This window comes from Schistocerca serialis, chromosome 3 (assembly GCF_023864345.2).
Source record: "Schistocerca serialis cubense isolate TAMUIC-IGC-003099 chromosome 3, iqSchSeri2.2, whole genome shotgun sequence".
In the NCBI taxonomy this organism is placed as follows: domain Eukaryota; kingdom Metazoa; phylum Arthropoda; class Insecta; order Orthoptera; family Acrididae; genus Schistocerca; species Schistocerca serialis.
The window spans coordinates 125825264-125844646 of NC_064640.1; the positions used below are offsets into that span (position 1 = coordinate 125825264).

At 36.2% G+C, this 19383-nt stretch overlaps 1 protein-coding gene across 2 annotated transcripts in view; it reads right to left on the bottom strand.

Annotated features, from left to right (window-relative positions):
• Positions 1-19383, bottom strand: part of LOC126469816 (uridine-cytidine kinase) — a 134159-nt gene that overhangs the window by 71347 nt on the left and 43429 nt on the right. For both annotated transcript variants that reach the window (XM_050097095.1, XM_050097096.1), the window contains exon 6: positions 16895-16943. In XM_050097095.1, coding sequence (XP_049953052.1) covers positions 16895-16943 — 49 coding nt within the window. The remainder of the gene's footprint in view (positions 1-16894; positions 16944-19383) is intronic.

Here is a 19383-nt window from a genome sequence, read left to right on the forward strand (position 1 = left end):
AAGAGAAACTGTTCTTGATTATCTACAATATGTCTATATCACATTTGTGACACCGCATCATTGTAGCCGTAACTTTCTGGTGTTCAAAAACATTTGAATTTACAGGGTTTGCTCAATATCTAAAAACATATCCCTATATAAACTGGTCTTCAGCTGTTAAGATTGAAGTCAAATATCACTGCCCATTTTAATTTTTCATTTTGTTGAACATGATAACATTATTAACGACTCTCAATCCACCGCTTATAGTGGGTGGGAAAAAAAACCACCACACACACACACCTGTCTTCAATAACGACATATATTGTGCGTATGTTCATCTCATTTACACTCAAAGATTTGTCAGCAAATTTGCTTGCAAAAACTTCTTACGATTCTCATTCTCCTCCTCTTATGGAATCTGTGGAAACAGTTATATAAAATACTAACAAAACCCAATTTGTGTCTGACAGTTCCATTCATGCCACTTGGAAAAAGCATTGACAGTTTCAGCAACTGTAGAGCAGAATGTGCCATCCCTAACGTTTACTTTTATTTTCAGCTCCACCACTCAATTGTAAATTAGCATCTTCCGCCCCACCATGTCATTCTGAAACACTTAATATCAGTTTCCCACAGAACCATTACACATTGCATTACCAATAAAAAACTATATGCCCTCAACTAGGTGGCTCAGTAGATTAAACTAATTCTAGTTACTGGAAATGAAGGGGATTAGTACATATTTTACAACGAGCAAAAACAGTAATCAGAACAACCATATTAACAATACTGAATGTAATGCAATCTGGATTAATATGCAACAAGAAAAAGTTTTGCTGACACCTATTGTCCATGTGCTATACTAAAGATACATCCAGTTTTTGGCACTATCATATGAACGTGAAACTCAGTTACGAGACTAAAGAAATTAAGAGCATACACACATTGTGGTACACCTAGAGAATTGTCAGGTAACTAACACAAAGACTGAGACTCAACCTCAATCCCAGTTAAAGGTGGCAATAACTGACCATACTTCAATTTTTTTACCTATGCCCAAAGCTTTCCTATTGTAATCAGACCTAATACTAAATATTCAATAGCTGCATTCTAGCTTACCTTTTACAGTACAGAATAATTTTCACATCACAAACTATCTCATTCTATGCACAAAAGTGTTCAATATGCCTAAAGTTCAGCATCTCATCGATGTTGCTGTCTTAGAGGATTACATTACCTATAGTTCAAATTTCCGTAAATTCATTGCTAATAAGTGTCCATACTCTATAATGCCACCTCCACCAAATTCAAAAATTTTCAGAGGACATGCATACTGCTGTCACCAGTTAGGCACAGACTTAATCTTAATGTGGGACAATATGAGCTAACTGCAGCCATCAGACATTGGCTATTCAAAAGTTGCCAGACAGAGATCACTCATCGTTTGTGCTGAGCTGGCGCCACCGTCAGTGGGGAAGGAAGCTGTGTGTTCATCGCCAGAGCCTCTCCTCTCCAGTCTGCCACTGTCACTGCCCGTACCGCAGCACTGCCTGTACTGATGCCCCTCGCTGTGTACTCTGACATCCATATGATTCCTGCCCCTCTGTCACCGGTCCTGGCCACTAGTCACCCTGGGATCCGCGGGTGGTGGGGGTGACCACATCCCAATTGCTTTCGTCCATACGCACTGGTCCTTGTGGATCACAAACTTCTTGCAACTTTGGGTGCTGACCCAAATGCTGCAATGGACAAGAAGGACGTCTGTGCAGTCACAGTAACGCAAACGGTGGCACCTGTCCTTCCCCCTACAAGTACGGAGTAGTGTAGTAACCTACTCGTTACTACACCTATCGCCTACAGCGGACCTGAATCGGGCCATTACAGCAAGTGTAGTGTGTCCCGACATTCAAATGGCACTCCCACCGATACCCGAAGTAGTCGCCAGGGGCAGCCCAGTCACCAGCCACAGTCACATGCTCCGCCACGCACGCATAGCACAACTCCATTGACACCAGACAGAGACAGCATCTTTATAAGGCCACAGACAAGCTTCCGGGCTCTCTGTTGTCAAATGTATTCATTACTTGTAACTACATGCAGTGTATTTTTGTTGTTGTCACTCTGTGACCTAATAAACCATAGCTGTTTTACAACTGTGTGTTTCTTGGTTTCCTAGTTAGAACAAGAGGAGTGGTAAAAATGAATACTTTGCCAAACGTTACACTCAACAGCAGAAGACATGAAAGAACTGTTTTCTCCCAAGAAGCAACAGTAAATAAGATACGTGAAGTAGGGGACTTTTCAAAAATAAGTTTGGCATTAGTGAAGAAATGCTTTCAACAACTAACGAACCATACTAGTGTCATACATTAATACACATATTAAAGCATGTGAATGCATTAAAAATACATAAGTTTTCATCATATAAATATATTATGACATGTAATGGAAGACATACAGCAATTATATACAACTGTCACATTTGTCTGTGAAAAAGATAGTCAAAAGGAGGAGGAAAAGATATGGCTCCAAAAGGAATTCCAGCGTCAGTATAAACAAAAACATGAAGTCAGCAAACTGTTTAAAACTCTCATCTACAGCTTGCTGACATATAGCGCCCATTGGAAATGAATTGAAGAATTCACTGCAGTTGTAACCAGTAATATTCACAATTTAATTTACTTTAGATTAAGAAAGAGAGAGTAGCAATTACCCATTTGAATTGTCTTAAAGCTAATGATACTGCTGTGCCTAAATCACACAGATTTTATGAGAGGGTAATTAACAAAGCTAAAATCAAATTCAAGAGAAAGAATCAGATTTACTAAGCAAAGTCCTAAAACACAGCTTCAAGACTCTTAAACAGTGCCTAAATGTCAGCACATACTGGCAAATCGTAAAAGCATGAAGTATTAACAAAATTATATTGAAAGAATAATTCCACACCACTGTAAATTATGCACAAACTAAACTACTTACAGTTAAAAAACAAACTTAAAGAGAAATGTGCAACAATGATTCGGCAAACGGGCAACCCATCAGTCATCATATCTGAGGGAGACTATATAGCTAATACTGCACAGTTCTTTTCTGAGAAGAGCTACATAAAACTCAAAAATGATGATTTAGGTAGAATTCAATGCTTAATAAATCTGCTTTTCTGTTAAAAGAATGCTATGACAAAAACTGTATTTAATTAATTATATTGTTATATAACAACAGAACTCAATACTGTCAAGTCTGACAATCCTATAGCACCAGTAATTAACTCTGAAAACACACCAGCATGCAAATGTTCCTCGCTACTGAATAACCCCCAGAGAAAATACATCATGTTAGAAACCATACATTCAGCTAAGAACTTGCATTAAATACATTAGCATTGTCAAATTTGTCTCCTTTGATACTGGAAATCTGCTGGAAATAATTTGATCTAAACGACTCTATAAAAACAAGTCATGGTTTAACAGTGTTACCGAATATCTAAAAACGTTCTTGATCGATTTACTTCAAATTTTTACACAGTACTCTAATAAATGTCTGAGGAACATAGGCCACATAGTTTTTTTTTAAACACACACACGCGCGCGCGTCTGCGGGTTATTCCGGAACTCGTCAACTGTGATATATCTTGTAATAGTGGGGGAGCAACACGTCTCTATTATTCCTCAATCTTTTGGCTATGAAACCCAATTTTTCAACATAATCTCCATTCAATGTGATGGCCTTTTGCCACCTCACTGAGGGGGCCCATATGCCCGCATGGTACCATGCTATTGTTTGACATCAGAGCCAACCTCCTGCTGTATCAATAACCTCCACATACTGCTCCCAATGGTGCATCTTTTATTGGTCCAAACAGATAGAAGTCTGAAGGTGAGAGATATGGGCTGTACAATGGATGATGATGAACAGTCCAATGAAGTTTTATGAGCGCCTCTCAGGTGCACAGACGTGAGGCCTTACTTGCATTGTCATGGAGGACAAGTTCATTTGCATTTCTGTGCCGACGAACAGACTGAAGCCATTTCTTCAACTTCCTGAGGGTAGTACAATACATTTCAGAGTTGGTCATTGCACCGTGAGGGAGGACATCAAACAGAATAACCCCTTCAGAGTTCCAGAAGACTGTTGTCACAACTTTACTGGTTGAGGCTCCGGCTTTGAACTTTTTCTTCGGAGGAGAGGTGGTGTAGCACCACTCCACGGATTGCCATTTTGTTTCTGATTTGAAGTGACGAACCCGTGTTCCATTGCCAGTGACAATGTTCGACAAAAAGTTGTCACGATCAGCCTCATAACACGCAAGCAACCCCACGCAGATGGTCCTTTGTTGCTCTTTGTGGTCTTCTGTTAGGTAATGAGGAACCCAGTGTGCACACCTTTGAGTACCTCAACTGCTGGATGGGTGTATCAGCACTACCAACAGATATGTCCAGCTGAGCAGAGAGGTGTTTGATCGTGATCTATTGATCACCTCAAATGAGTGTAGTAACAGCTGTGTGTGGATGGCCAGCACGCAAGAGACTGGACAAGTGTGCACGACCTCGATGTGATGGGAACAGCCGCCTCGCCTAATGACACACCTTGCTTTTGTTAACTGCCAGTGCCACGTCTCCACAGACATTCTCCAAGTGTCTACGAACATCGGCGAGGTACCGGAAGAAACTCAATGACAGCTCTCTGCTTGGAATGCACCTCTGTTACAGACACCATTCTCGAGGCTACGTACAGGAACGCCACCAACTGGAACTTCATGAAACTAAAGAGGCTGAAGAGAGAATATTACATAATGTTCCCACAACAAATTCCACATTTTTCAACCAAAATTGGCTGAGAAAAAAGAAGTGTTGCATTATTTACTGAACGCCCCTCATATTTTAAAATGTTGAGAAAGTATGTGGTTTTAATGAATTCTTCCATCTGATTCCATAAATGTTTTAAAATTTTCAGTTACACTGAACTAAAAAATTTAAGTTAAGTAGCAGATGACACTTTCTCCAGTGAATGTCATATTCAATATTTTCTTATACAGGGCCTTATTTACACATCTATCTCTCTTTAAAAAGTATTTTGCAAGTAAAAGTCAACAACAATTAAGAAAAATCTGCATTTTTTACCAAGTGGATCAGTGTGTGAATAAAGTTGGCCCAAAATTAATGTAAAAACAGCTTGCTCACAAATATAAAGTTGTAATACCTGTGTAATCCTGCAGCACATTCGAGCACTTTAAACATAGTTTTGCAGTTCTTTTTTTATAGATTAAAACTATTGTGTAACATTTCACAGTAAATTTTCCTGCCTAGAAGTGTGATATTTTATTTTTATGGATAATGATTATTATTTTGATAGGTTTCACAATGTCTTCTATTCCCGTTTCTTCTCTGCAACAATAGCTATCAATAAACTGTGTTACATAGTTCTTTCTTTTTGCTCTTTAAAATTTTCCTTTCTCTACTGCTTGTCATGCCCTATAGGGGGTGTTTCATAATTAATGGCGTAAACACATACAGTTGAAAGTACATGATACTTGAAACAAAAATTCTCAGTAAGCATAGGGTGGAAAATGCATACCGAGCTACAAGCAATTTTTCATCTTCGATACCGTGAAGCAAATCTCTTCGACTGCAAGCAAAATGTCCAGTAAACATGTGCTCTAAAATGCATACCTTAAGAGCTATGAGCACCTGTTCATCTGCAGTACTTTGGAACACTACTCTTGTAATGAAGAAGTGCTCATAACTTTTAAGGCATGCACATGTTTACTGGACATTTTTTCTTGTTTTGGTCCATATTATCACTTCCCAAAATATGGAAAGCAAAGAGCTTGCAGTAGAAGAGATTTGCTTCACAGTATCGAAGATGAAAAATTGCTTGTAGCTCTTAAGGTATGCATTTTCGACCCTATGTTTATTGAGACTTTTTTGCTTCTAGTATTGTGTACTTTTAACTGTATGTGTTTACACCATTTATTATGATACACCCTGTATACATGTCCAACCTTTCTGGTTTCATTACCTTCCTTGTCAAAAGCAGTTTATCTTTGTTTTTCCACTTGATTTTTAACTTCCTCACGTACCAGCATGTTTCTTCTCTTTTTTTATCCTTGTCTCTCTTTCATTTCCATACAATGATGCACTTCAAGCAGTTCACAAAGTTCTTCCTCAGTTCCACACCAATTTCTGGCAGCACAAAATCTTTTTTATTGAAGAAAGCTTTCTTCATGTGTGTCATATTACTCCTTGACATGATCTCTGGTCCAATTGTCAAATATGATTTTCCTATTTAAAGAGCAACTCTGTCAAATTTTGTACTGTATATTCACTGAGTTAAGCATTCAGCAATTTGATATTACATTCCTTATGCTGAATTCTGTGTTAAGCAAACAGTCCAGCCCATTTATATTTTTACACCTACATTTTTAAGCAGGACTGAATCAGCTGACACAGTAGTCAGAGAACGAGAATCATTCAGGATGCGAAGCATTCAAAAATTCATCTAGTTACCCAGATTCAGGTTCTCTGCAGTTTCCCCAAACCCTCAGGGCAGCTGCTGGTATGGTTTCTTTGAAAAATCAAAAGTGATTTCTTAATCCATTCTTAATTTGAAGTAATGCTCTGTCTTTAATGAACGAATTATCTATGAGATTCTAAGTCTTGATGTTCATTTTCTTAACAAGTTGATACAGATGATCCATGGTTCCCATTCCCATTGTATTTTTACTTCTGGTTCAATTATTTATTTCTTATGTTCCTGTTTCTTTGACAATTATGTCAAGAAGCTGAAATGATAAACTGCAGCTTTGCGTCACATTTTTTTCATGATTTATCTTGACTTTGCAGTTTCGTGAAACCACTTTGATGTGGACAAGTTCAGGTATTTGTACTGAGACAAGGATGATATCAATGATGTTTTGTTTTAGTTGTATTGGTACAAGTTGTGTCATGTCAACTTGGTCTGCATATAGTTTCGTTTATATGTATTTTTGAAATTATGTTGTTTGTGTTTCTAACAAATTTTTAACTGGAATACTTTGCAGTCACAAAAATCTTTGTTTTGAAGCATTTAACACCAACAGCACCTCATCCAAAGTTATTAAAGGTTTACAAAAAGTCTGTTCCTTGATTTTTGACAGTTATCACTTTTCACTCCCATGGACTGCTTACTGCTGCTGAAGTAACATACACAAGTTCACCTGAAGATTTTATTATTTGTTGTGGGTTACAGGTAACACTAACTTGGTTTTATTCCATTACGCTTTTTTCCATGAGGTGTCTCTTGGAGCAGTTTCCACAGTGGAATCCATGCTTAATCTTACTTGTCTCATCACAGTAGAGAAGTCTCCCTTCTTCCCCTCTTTATTTTTTCCACAACAAACCACAAACCCTGAATTCTTTTCATTTGGCATTATAAAATGTATCTTCCCATTACACCTCTCCGAAACTATGGAATACTGTACTTCTCTCTTTCTGTTCCTAGCATTACCCACAAGCTGAGTGCTGACATTTCATTATAAAAGAGAAGCTTCTTCCTTTTCCAACTCTGTAGAAATTCACAACTTTAACTTCTATAACCCATCTGCGTACTTGCTTCTACCAACTGTATGGCTACCTCACAAATCCACAAATGTTGGGGAAAAAACGGTGGAAGCAAAGTTGTACACCTTGTAGAATAATTTCTTTCTGCAACCAGTAGACAGTTGGGTTTCAGGGTCAAAAAATGTGCACAGCATTTTCACTAACCTCTTTTCATGGAAGGATAGATTCATCGCATGCACATTAGATTGAAAGGCACACAATTCATATTGCTGCAGTTATTTCTGTTTTGTACCTGTTGAAAAATCCTTCCTAATTGGTATAACTGTCCATGTTGTGCATTTCCATTTTATGCAGTTCCCGAGCAAGTCGAAAGATTGTATGGCTGCTACAGCTTGAACCACTGGTACATACTTTCAGAACTTTTGCCAAATTGATCACTATTCAAAATGTAGATGGGAAATTAGGATGATAAAACATTCAGTTGTTATCTTGCCATAATATGGAATGTGAGGAAACGCATGACCAATTTGTTGATCAAAGAGGCAAAAAATTTGAAGAGCACAGTTTCTGAGCCTCTTTGGATTATAGCACTTACAGTGAATCACACCTTTGAAACAGACTTTGCTCTCAGCTACAACCACATTTATACCTGGTATCTAAAGTTATTTCAATTTGTTACCAATATATTCAATAACAATTTTCACATTGCTGCTTCTAGTAAACATGAAACTTAACATGAGAAACTGAATGAGGCATATAAAATATAAAATATCTAGGGAACTCAGAGGTGAGAGGAAACATCCTTGAAGAACGGGGTAGGCCTATCCGATCATCAGTGAAACAGTCTTTGAATTCAGTCATGTTCAGTATTACAAAAAATACATTCATTTCTTTCAATAGAGAATCTCTAAATGAGAGCCACAATGAATGTGTTGTTAGTGGTGTCACCTTCTGTATGTTCTCTAATGCATACACTTTTGCTTTAATCACACCTTCAAGAATAAGAATTTCCATTACATAATAGATGGAAATATTTAACTACCAGTATTGGTCAAACACACTGAGGAAGTCTGAAACACTGTTGTCAGACAGAGTACAGTAATTTTACTAGATTACCACCACGATAAAACTTCCAGCCCCAGAAAACAGAACTCTGTAGACAGTGTAACAGTAGCAGCAGGTGACCACGTGACCCTCCACTGCAGACATCAATTATGGCAGTGAAATCTGCTAGTCGGTTGTATGTAATCAGTCCAGTACAATGAGTCTACAGGGAGGTGTGACAGAAGAGCAGACAGGAGCTATCGTGTTTGGAGATGACCGTGACCACACCGTCAATGATGTACCAATGCATACTGTCCAACATGTCTTACATGTAATGACGTACCTCTCAATGCCATGGAACAAGGCATAAGAACAATGATCATACAAAGATCCTAACCGAAAGGGACCAGAGATTAGTGTCACACCTTGTCGATCACAATCGACCTAACAGGAAATGCTGCTGCCAGTGAATGCAGGTCTATCTCAACCAGTTTTCAAGCAAATGCTCAAAGGAAACTGCATACAATGGACATTTGAACTTTGGACCCTCACAAAAGGCCATTTATCACAACAGCAAATAACACTGTCTTCAATGGGTTAAACAACAAAGATACTGAACAGTAGTCAACTGAAGGTGTGTAGCGTGGTGTAATGAGTCAATTTTGCCTCTTTTCAAATGATGAAAGGTGTCTGGTTGAGATTACCACGAAAATGAACTGGAAAATTATTTCAACATTCTCAGTGTCTAAGTGTTGCCCTGTCATCTACATCTACACGATGAGTTTGCTGTGATCAATCCCATCTTCTAGCTTGGCAATCATATTAACAGGGCTAGATGCTACATTCCCAGTTTGACAAATACACGGGAACCTTATCACAGCTGAACTGGCCCACTAAATCACCCGAGCACAATCCCACAGAAAGTGTCTGGGACTATATGGAACAGTGGGTGCAATGTAGCAATTGAAATCCTCACAGTTCAATAGCTCTAGATCTGATCATCAACGAGTGGTTTCAGCTGAATACTGCATATCCAAATAAACACATGGACACAGTTACTCAGTGAATTGAGGCACTTTCAGAGCTGGAGGCAGTGTTCTGGCAATATTAAAACAATGTCTCATGGGTTACCCAAATTTTCTTGTCCAGTGTGCTTGCAATAAACTCATTGAGTGTAGACTGGTGGGCTTGAACCAAAAAAGCCAAGTTTATTTAATATACCTGAAAAAATTGTTATCTGTTTTCTGGGACACAAAAAAGGACTCTTCTTACTGATTACCATTCACAAGGCAAAACTATAGCATTGTCCAAGTCTTTTGTAAAAACTGTATGAAAAAATATAAGAGCAAAGAACTGGAAAAATGCATCCCGCACAAGGAAAATGCACCTATCTAGTCTTTTGGAAACTGAAGTATTAATAGTTGGATCAGCCAACCAATAACCACATATCGAACATCAATTTCCACCTATTTTCATGCCTAAAGAATCTTGTGACTAGAAAATATTGTGTTTCCAATGAAGAGATTATAGCTGTCATAGCTGGATATTTTGCAGATCTTCCAGAAGTCACGTGACCACATTACACAAAATAAATCTTAAGAATACATCACACTTTCATCTATTCCAAACCAGGACCTCATCAGAGTTTTCTAAGATGTGATAATTTTGGTTACATATGATGCTCGTGCATCAAGTAATTAAGCAGTTGCCCAAGCTGTTTCATTATGAGAAATGGATCTCTAGGTTTGTCATAAAACTGTTATTAATTTTTGTGGTTCACTTACATATTTCTATTATAACAAAGTATAAAATTTAAGCTGTGAGAAAATATGATGAACAATATCTGAAAATTTTTGTGACACAGTTGTCTGGTGTATACCTAATAATTATTCTTCTACACCAGTCTGCTAAAACAGCACAAAAATGTTATCATTTTCACTTGGTTTGAAAGGCTGGCACCCATTCTTTCACAATTTTCAAGAAAAGAATTCACCAGCCAAATAATATTTTTACTGTGAAACCTGTATAAACTTTAAACCTGTAATCTTCTGCAGTTTCTCTCTTCAGTATTTCTTCAGGCTACATATATCTTTTTTGTGTTCCGAGCAACATAAATTCTGCCATTTTTACCAAACAAACTCAGTAAAACTTAACCTTAACAGAACTTACTCTGCTCGAAGTATGCTACAGAGCTCATTTCAGAGAATGGACAATATTTTCCTCTTGTGAGAAATTTCTCTCACTTTATTCATTCGAAAGTGGAGAATGTTCTTTGCGTTGAGCAGTTTCCCCCACCCTTTTACTCAAGCTCAGAACATTCTCAGGAGAAGTAAATTCTCTGACTTGCTTTATTCATGCGAACCTGAGAACGTTCTCTGAAATTCTGAGAATAAAATATATTCTCATTTTACTCATACGATCCATTGTTATCAAACAGTGTCACTATAGTTATGAGTCATTTATCCATTTGGCATCTGAGATTATTTACTTCGATCACCCAGTCATAGTGTTGTGATGTTTGGATAAATACGGCTAGTAGCTGTTACGGTTGTTAACTGTATCAGCCAATGGTTAGTAATCATGAGCAAATTCTGAACTTTCCTTTTCAAGAAGACTCAAACAGCATGAGATTCTGCCATTTGTGAAAGTATAATCAATTTTAAGGAATAAATCGCATAGTTTCACAAGAATATTCTTTTGGCACCACTGTTTCAGAAGAGATTCCGTCCTCAAATTCCCTTACTACAGTTACGTACTTTACATTTTTAAAAAATCCACCTAAAGACGTGTGATATTGTAATGCTGTTTTTTGAGCAGAATGTGTTAATTTCGTTGGTGAACTGTACCTATGTTAATGAGATTATCTTTTACAACAAAAGGCTCAGTGTATTTTTTAATACAATTATTGGTTCATAGCACTATGTGAACTGGAGTAAGCACATTTGGCCTTAGTTTGTTTAAAATAGTTATATATCATCTGTTGTATTGAGTTCTGCTACAATTTTCCATGGGTAGCACCTCTCCAATTCACTATCGGTAATAAATTTACCATTAATCAAGAAGCTGGTGCTTATATGACTTTCAGTGTATGTGGGGGAACATGTGTATAATATACAACTAACAAGATGTGTCTGGCTTCATTTTCAGAGCTTAGATATCTATTTTCATCTTCCTTGATGTATCATATTTCTCAGTAATTACAAACAAGTAGAAATTTTAATGATCCTGTGTGAAGTCTGGCACCGTATTTCTCCTGAATGTTCACTGTCTGACCACACAGACAACATGTCAACTGTAGATACATACCTTCACTTTAAACATTACTGTGTAATGAATAAATTCCTGCTGCTAGAATTATTTGACATTTCTAGAGTAACACTGTGACAAAACCTTGCAAAAACTGTAAATAACACATTTCTTTTCTAACTACATTTATTAAAAACTGTACTTTAGCAATTGAGAAGTGGTGACAGCTAGAAGAAACACGCACAGTCACACTTGCACACACATTATATAAACAATATATGATCAATAAAACAACTGCAATACTTCCCAAGATGAAATTTTAAAACAATTATAACAGTTATTTATTGTTTTCTCTACTTGGGTACATACCAGTAGTTACTCCTTGTTGACATTTTGCTACCCAAAGAAATTTTCTCACATAAAAGCACACACAAAAAGCAAAATTATGTAAAAATACAAATTATTGAATACTGAACATCTCATCTGAAGTGGTTTTTGTGACAGCCTGCTACTTTCTTGTTACCACCACGGTAGGAAAAAAAAAACAGCTCTGAAATGTTTTTGCACTTAAAAATATATACCCTTAAATCAAACACATACAACCTACACTATTTGATTCTTTAAGCTCAATGAAGTTTTATGTTTCAACAATTTTAACATTGGAAATGATGGAATTAGTCAGCATTTAATTTTCAGTCCAGCTTGAGAAATTTTCCTACACTTTAAAGGAACTGCCAAATGCATTCATCCCATTATTACATTAACTGATAAATTCTCTAATAATAAAGTCTTAAGAAATGCCTATTGAAACTTTAAATTATTTTTGTTGATGCTTTCAATTAATGCAGTGGCTATAGTTACTAAAATTCTGGTTCTAGCCTCCCATAACCACCGCAACTAAATGAAGCACATGAGGCAAATAGAAAAGCTATAGTCCGAGCTTTCAACCATAATGTCAACAAGATATGCATCACATAAGTCAACATATTTATAGCCAAAAAGAAACAAAAACATTGTCATAGAAAAGTCAAGATTATTAATGCTTCTTTACCTAATTAAGACATCTCTAACATACGTGTTCAGTGGTTTATTTCAAGAGATAACGAAAACATGTGATAGATTTATTTTTACAACAGCTTTAAACATACTCTGCGAAACATTGTCCATTACTTATAAAACATTTAGAAAACAGTGAGGGCACAAAAACTGTGTAAATTCAGGGATTGTGTTGTTTAATTATAGGTGGAATATATGCTAAAGATATATTTGGAATGAGCAGAGAGGAGCCAGTAGCTACCTGAAGCTTTAAGTCTGTCCACAGAGAATGGTCATGTCACTCAATTGGAAGAGCACTGCTTTTGAAAGCCAGCTGATTATGATAAAAAAAGACAAGAGAAGAGATTCTTCTCAATTTACTAATGGAACATTAAATGAATTTCCTTAATGCACTTTTCAGTTTTTATACACTTCTCAGAGGGCTACAAAATATTTAACACTTTTTTTTCTTCAAGGAAATGGCCAAAATTTCTAACCCTGATTACTTCATAAAAGAAACTAAAGAGTTGCAGAAACAAAAAGTGCTTAACAGATAGGCTGGTCCACTAATTAATTAGTAGTTGGCAAGAAAAGACAAAACCTACAGTTCTTCCCTTGGCATCAAACAATGCAAATCAAAACATTTCAATGATACAAATAGAGCATAAGAATAAGATAATAAACAAGGATCAGAACATGAACTACTAAAGTACAAGCAAAACAGCAAATTACACAGCTGTACACAAAATATAGTTCTCCATTCCAGCATACAAAATAAAGATTGATAACCATGCAAAGGGAACTAACAGTAAAGTACGCGGAGTAGTGGTAGCCACACTTCAGAAAGAAGGCACATAAAAAATTACTGACGTGACAAAATGAACTTACCGCATCATATGTCTACAATTAGTTCAAATTGTGTGCTTATTAGGAATCCAGGCATTTTGACTACGACAGTATCGGGGAAAAAAACTAATTCCACACACTTACTCAACATTTTGCTCTCAAAATACAACACAAGCAAATGCTGCTCTTAAAAGGCTGGTAGGCAATCATGTGAAGCACCTAATTCATTTTTATTTATTTATTTTATTCATGTCTGCCTGTTCTAAATGTGTGATAGAAAACAGATGAAATCAATTGGACGATATCATGGCTCCCAAATGTATTCTAACAAAACAAACATGTTTCCAAAAGAATAAAGAGCACAAAATGAAACAATTTCCTTATTTAAATAAAAAAAATTGGGAAGAATGTTGTTAAAATCTGCTATGAAAACTGAATCTGGTGGTATTTTCAAGAGATTTTTGTTGACACCATATTCAAGTTAATTAGGCAGCCTGTGAAACTTTTTAAAAGTTTGTCAGTGAAATGAAAGGGGAGTGAAATGATATAAATGATGATTAAGAGGTAAAAAGAAAAATAATAACATGGAGAAAATAAAAACAGAGTTTTAGTGGTTAAAGGTCAAATTTTGCAGTTAAAAAACTTATCACTGACCTCAAAAGTGTTGGATTGCCAGAGATTTATGTACAAATCAGAATAATTTTCTGTTTTTGAATATAATGAAATAAATCACGTTTCAGAAAAGTTTATTTCATATGAACATTTGAACCTGTTATTCTACTGTTAATACGTTTGATGGACCTGAGAGTTTGTTACAAGTGGGTTTTAGGGTTTTATAAGCACCACAGATCTATTCTACAATCTTGCAAATTGCTGTGACCTGGCTAACAACATTACAAACATTCAGATTTTGAATCCTTAGCTCAGCAAAAGGTCTGCTACAGTGGTTGTGTAAATGTTAGGCCATGTAAGAAATGCAGAAGGCAATGGTAAACAATGTTTAACATAGCTTTCTGACCATGCCAGTACTTGATTATACCCTGGAACTTTCAATATTCAATAGCTGTGTACTGTTATCATCATCTTATTGAATTAGTGTAAGTGACAAGCAGTTGATGATAATGATGTACATGGACCTAGATATCACCGTAACACCTGTAAAAAGTAGGTCCATTACTACACCGTGTCTTTCAACTTTGATGCACCAACAGTTACATAGCACACAAAATGGTTATACAGTACTTTATATGCACTTGCTTATAAAATAATGATAACATTATCTGCCACAATCTGCTGCAATTTACTTGCTGAACAACCATCCTTCCCCTTCCACAAATTACACCACTGGCCCCCCCTTCCCCAGATATACACACTCATACACAGGGAGAGAGGGAAATACTTATTAAAACTTTAATTCAACTTTCCCAGAAATCCATTATTGTTATTTTTCATGGAGGGAATTTACAACCACAGTTACACAAAGCAGTTGACAACTGTGGATACACAGCTTTAATTTGAATCTCACTGATTAGGTACGTTCTAATGTGGTCAACAACTGACCATTTAAAGGAGTCAAGCAGTCTAACTGAATTATAGACATTTTATAAAATACAAATTCTGCTACATATGTTTGAATACACATCATATAATAGTGAAAATGGTGATTACAACAACATTTATGCTGACACAAAGAAAACTGGCTGGAAAGCACATCAGTACCTCATCCTTTTTTCAAACGAAAAGATGAAGACAAGTCTTTATTTAAGACACTACAAACACACGTGCTGCTGTTGTAGCCACTAACGACCACCAAAACCATAAGTGGTATGCATGCAGAAATGGTCATGCCAATACATAACCCACTTATGATTACAAAAGCAGAAATCATTACTGTCAATGCTGGAATTTAAAGCATTAAGTGGCTACAAAAAGCAATTAAGAACAAGAAATAGCACAAATCAGCAAATCCAAAAAAGTTAACTGAAAAAGCTGCAACTAAGTGAGAAGTCGAATTCAAAACGCGATGAAAAATATAAATACTTAAAAAGACAAGTTATGCCAGAATCATATTCACAAAAACATGCATTAAGAACAAATTTAAAATATTTCTTCTAACTAGAAATGCATGCATACATCTTATAACGCACAACATGCTCTAACTGAAAAGACAGTCTAAAGTTGATGGACTCGTGTATTATTGGGAAATATGTCCTGTTAATTACAGCGAATCTGTGCACAAGAATTTTCACCACAAAGACACTGGTGAAGCCAAATTAAATCCTCATAAAAAGAATATGTTCGTGCCTGTGTTAAAAACTGAATACCACACAAATAACCAATACAGATGTTATCTTTTCAAAAAATCAAATGCTAACAATGACAAATTCTGGGAATAGACTTCAGGAAGAAATGGGTTCTATAGTTATTATAGTAGTTTCGGGAAGATACAGTACTTTCTCTGATAAAAATTAAATTCATAACCTTCACAACAATGAAAAATAAGAGGATTATTACATAATATAAGAGTATCAATATTTTCATAAATTCTTTTAATTTCTTGTGTATCCAACACAGCTTAAATACAACAACACTCAAACACATGTAACTTGTAACTTCACATTATCTTCCTTCAGGCAATCATCAAACCAATTACGTGCAGAACAGAAACTTCTGGTGATGTTATTCATCATGACAAAATGGTTGTGCAATATTAAACATGGAGTCTATGACTCACTAGTTATTTCAACAAAAAATACTAAATCAGTAACTTTCTTTACTTCAGAGGTTGTGTAACTATTACACATAAGAGAGAGAGAAAATTGCAGTACAGCTATCAACCTGGTGCTGAAGAGGAAGTCTTGCATATAAATCTCCTTCACATGCTTCACACAATTCATTACTTACTATTATACTTTCATATGATATGTACTCAAAAAATATCTGAATATGTCAAAATGAGCAACTTTCAATGCATGTTTTACAAAATTTTCTTAACTAATGAGTTTCAGCTTCCTAGAAACAATGTCCTCCAAAAGAAGTGGTAATTTTAAATGAGTACCATTATCCATTAAAAATCATAAATAGAAAAAGTATTAACTACAGTAAAACAGAAACACAGCTCACTACAATAATTTAATTCCTGCTTTGTAAAAGTAAAAATTTAATAAAATGAATTATTTTATAAAAAATTACAAAGTACTTACCAGTGTTATCAGCTCCACGGGGGATAATGACATCTGCATACTTCTTTGTCTGAAAAAAGATAAAAGTACATTCATGAGAACAATAAACATACAAGTATATTAAAGTTACCATGTGCAAGTTGAAAACAGTTGCATTATTAAGAAGTGATTATTTCAGTCTTAGAGTATATTCTGTGTTTATCATTCGAGATCAGTTAAAATGGGGTTCTAAATTGGGAATCAAATGTGGTTCTACACCTCACCTAGCAAATAGTTTTAACATGCCACCTGCCAAACCAGATGCTTAATTAGCTTAAAAAAATACTAGAAAGCAATATTTGTCAGCAACTCTCTTTCAAGTTTACAGAAAAGTAAGTCAACAAGGAGAAAACCTCCTCTTTCTGTGGTAGAAAATCTAATAATTTAACATCTGAAATGGTAATGTATATAAAGTATTTTTGTAGCACACCCACAGTAGGCAATCAGAAGAATATCTGCATGGGGCGAGGAGCAGGAAGAAGGTCCTTCCCCACACTCCCAGCTACCGATGATGCTTTACTGGTCACCCGAAAAATATTACTTTACTACTGAACTTCATTGTCAGCTCTGTACTGTTTCACTGTTCACCGGCCTGCTTTCCCATTTTCTTTAATTTTTCCATGTACTGCACTAGGGTGGAAAGTCTACTGAAACATCCATGCAGACATAGTATCCCCACCATAAGTAAGAAATGGAGGAGACAATCCTTCCACTGGCAGTGTTTTAACTTAATAAAATGAAATATGTAATGTGACAAAAAAATGCATTTCAGTAGTTTCATACATGGTACCAGTATTAGGGAACAATTTATACAGCAGCTGTTGATACCATGTACAACAAATGAAGAATTTGACCAATACTATTCCTCAAGTATCAGTTTGCTGAAATGATTCAACAATTTAATATATTTGTGTTGCTTGAATTTGATCAATTCAGTTACCATTATAGTCTGTCGGTAACGTGAAGAGTGAGCGAGTGAGTCCACACTCTGCCAACCCAGCTACGTCACAAGGCGCTTTTACAGGCTGTTTCACAGCGTAGTACCGGCCCTGCCGTGGCGCGCGCTTTGAATCTGTGGCGACGCCACATACAGATAGATAACATCTCGGCTGCGTTTATTTTTGTACAAATGCAATAAGACCATAAGGAGCACAAAAAAAAAAAAAAGATAGCTTCTTCCGAAACACAACATTATAGAGTAAATAATATTAACATAAGAACGGAAGTCAGGATTCTACTACAAACATAGAACCAAATGCCTGTTCATGTGAATGTATGTTCCTCCATTGCTATTCGTAAAACGAACCCCATATAATGTAATCAGTCTGTAGAATTTAAGGCTTGTTCTTACTTTGTTTTTCTACTAAAAGGTAGAAGTTTTCTTTGAAGGGCTGCATTGAAACTTAATAATTCTTGCAACACGAAGAGTGTTTAAAAAGTAAGCAGAAATTTATGATTTTGTGTGTTGCATTAGTCCGATTTGCACTAACTTTTTGTCACTGTCTTTGTAAACATGCCTCAAAAGTATGTGTACAATGTTATCAATATTGGGTATTCACTCTGTTGTCAGCTGTCAGAAAGGTTACATGTGTTTTGGTAGCATGAACGTTTATTTGTTTTGTATAAAAATAAATTAGAGAATCTGTATTAAATTCTGCTATAAGAATGGAATAAAGTGTATGAAATTTTTAGAAATGTTAAATATTGCTTTTGGTGAGCCTCTTATGGGTACACCAAGGGCAGACAAGTGGTATAAACATTTCAAAGCAGGCCTTTAAGGACAGTGGTTTTACAATCACGGATTGGATCAAAAATGCACAGTTAAGAGACCTACAAACTAACCCGAAGGATCAGTTCCTAAAGTGTTTCGGGAATTAGAACAAGCACTGGCATAAGTGTATATTATGTAATGCAGAATATTCTGAAGAGGATTACATTGCTGTAGATTAACAAATAAAGATCTTACCAAAAAATAAAAATTAATATGCAAACGCACTTCGTATGTCAGGCTAAATTTACACTGCCCGCGATGTGATACGATGCAAGCCGAGTGGAGCGATGAAGCACTCAAATCGCGTCACAATGGGCAGGCTTGGTTTAACAGTGGCAACAGAGCGGTGCCCGTTTAGACTGCAGGCTAGGCCGAGCGATGTGATGCGGTGCGATGCGATTACTCCGCTGTGGTCGCAACCGAGTTTGCGTTTCGCACGAGTGTTTGGAGCGATTGCTTGTTTGCGCTTGCGTCGGACGTCGAAAGACTAATTAACAATGTGAGTGAACGCCCCGTGTTGTGGGACCAGAAAAATAAATATTACCACAATAGGGATTTTGTTCGTCAAGCATGGAATGAAATAGCTGAAGATTGTGGAACAGACAGTAAGTACAAAAAAGTAAAATAAATAGCTACAAGACTCCAAGAAATAAGTAACACAAACAACTTCATTTATTTTCTAATTTTAATTGTGTATAGA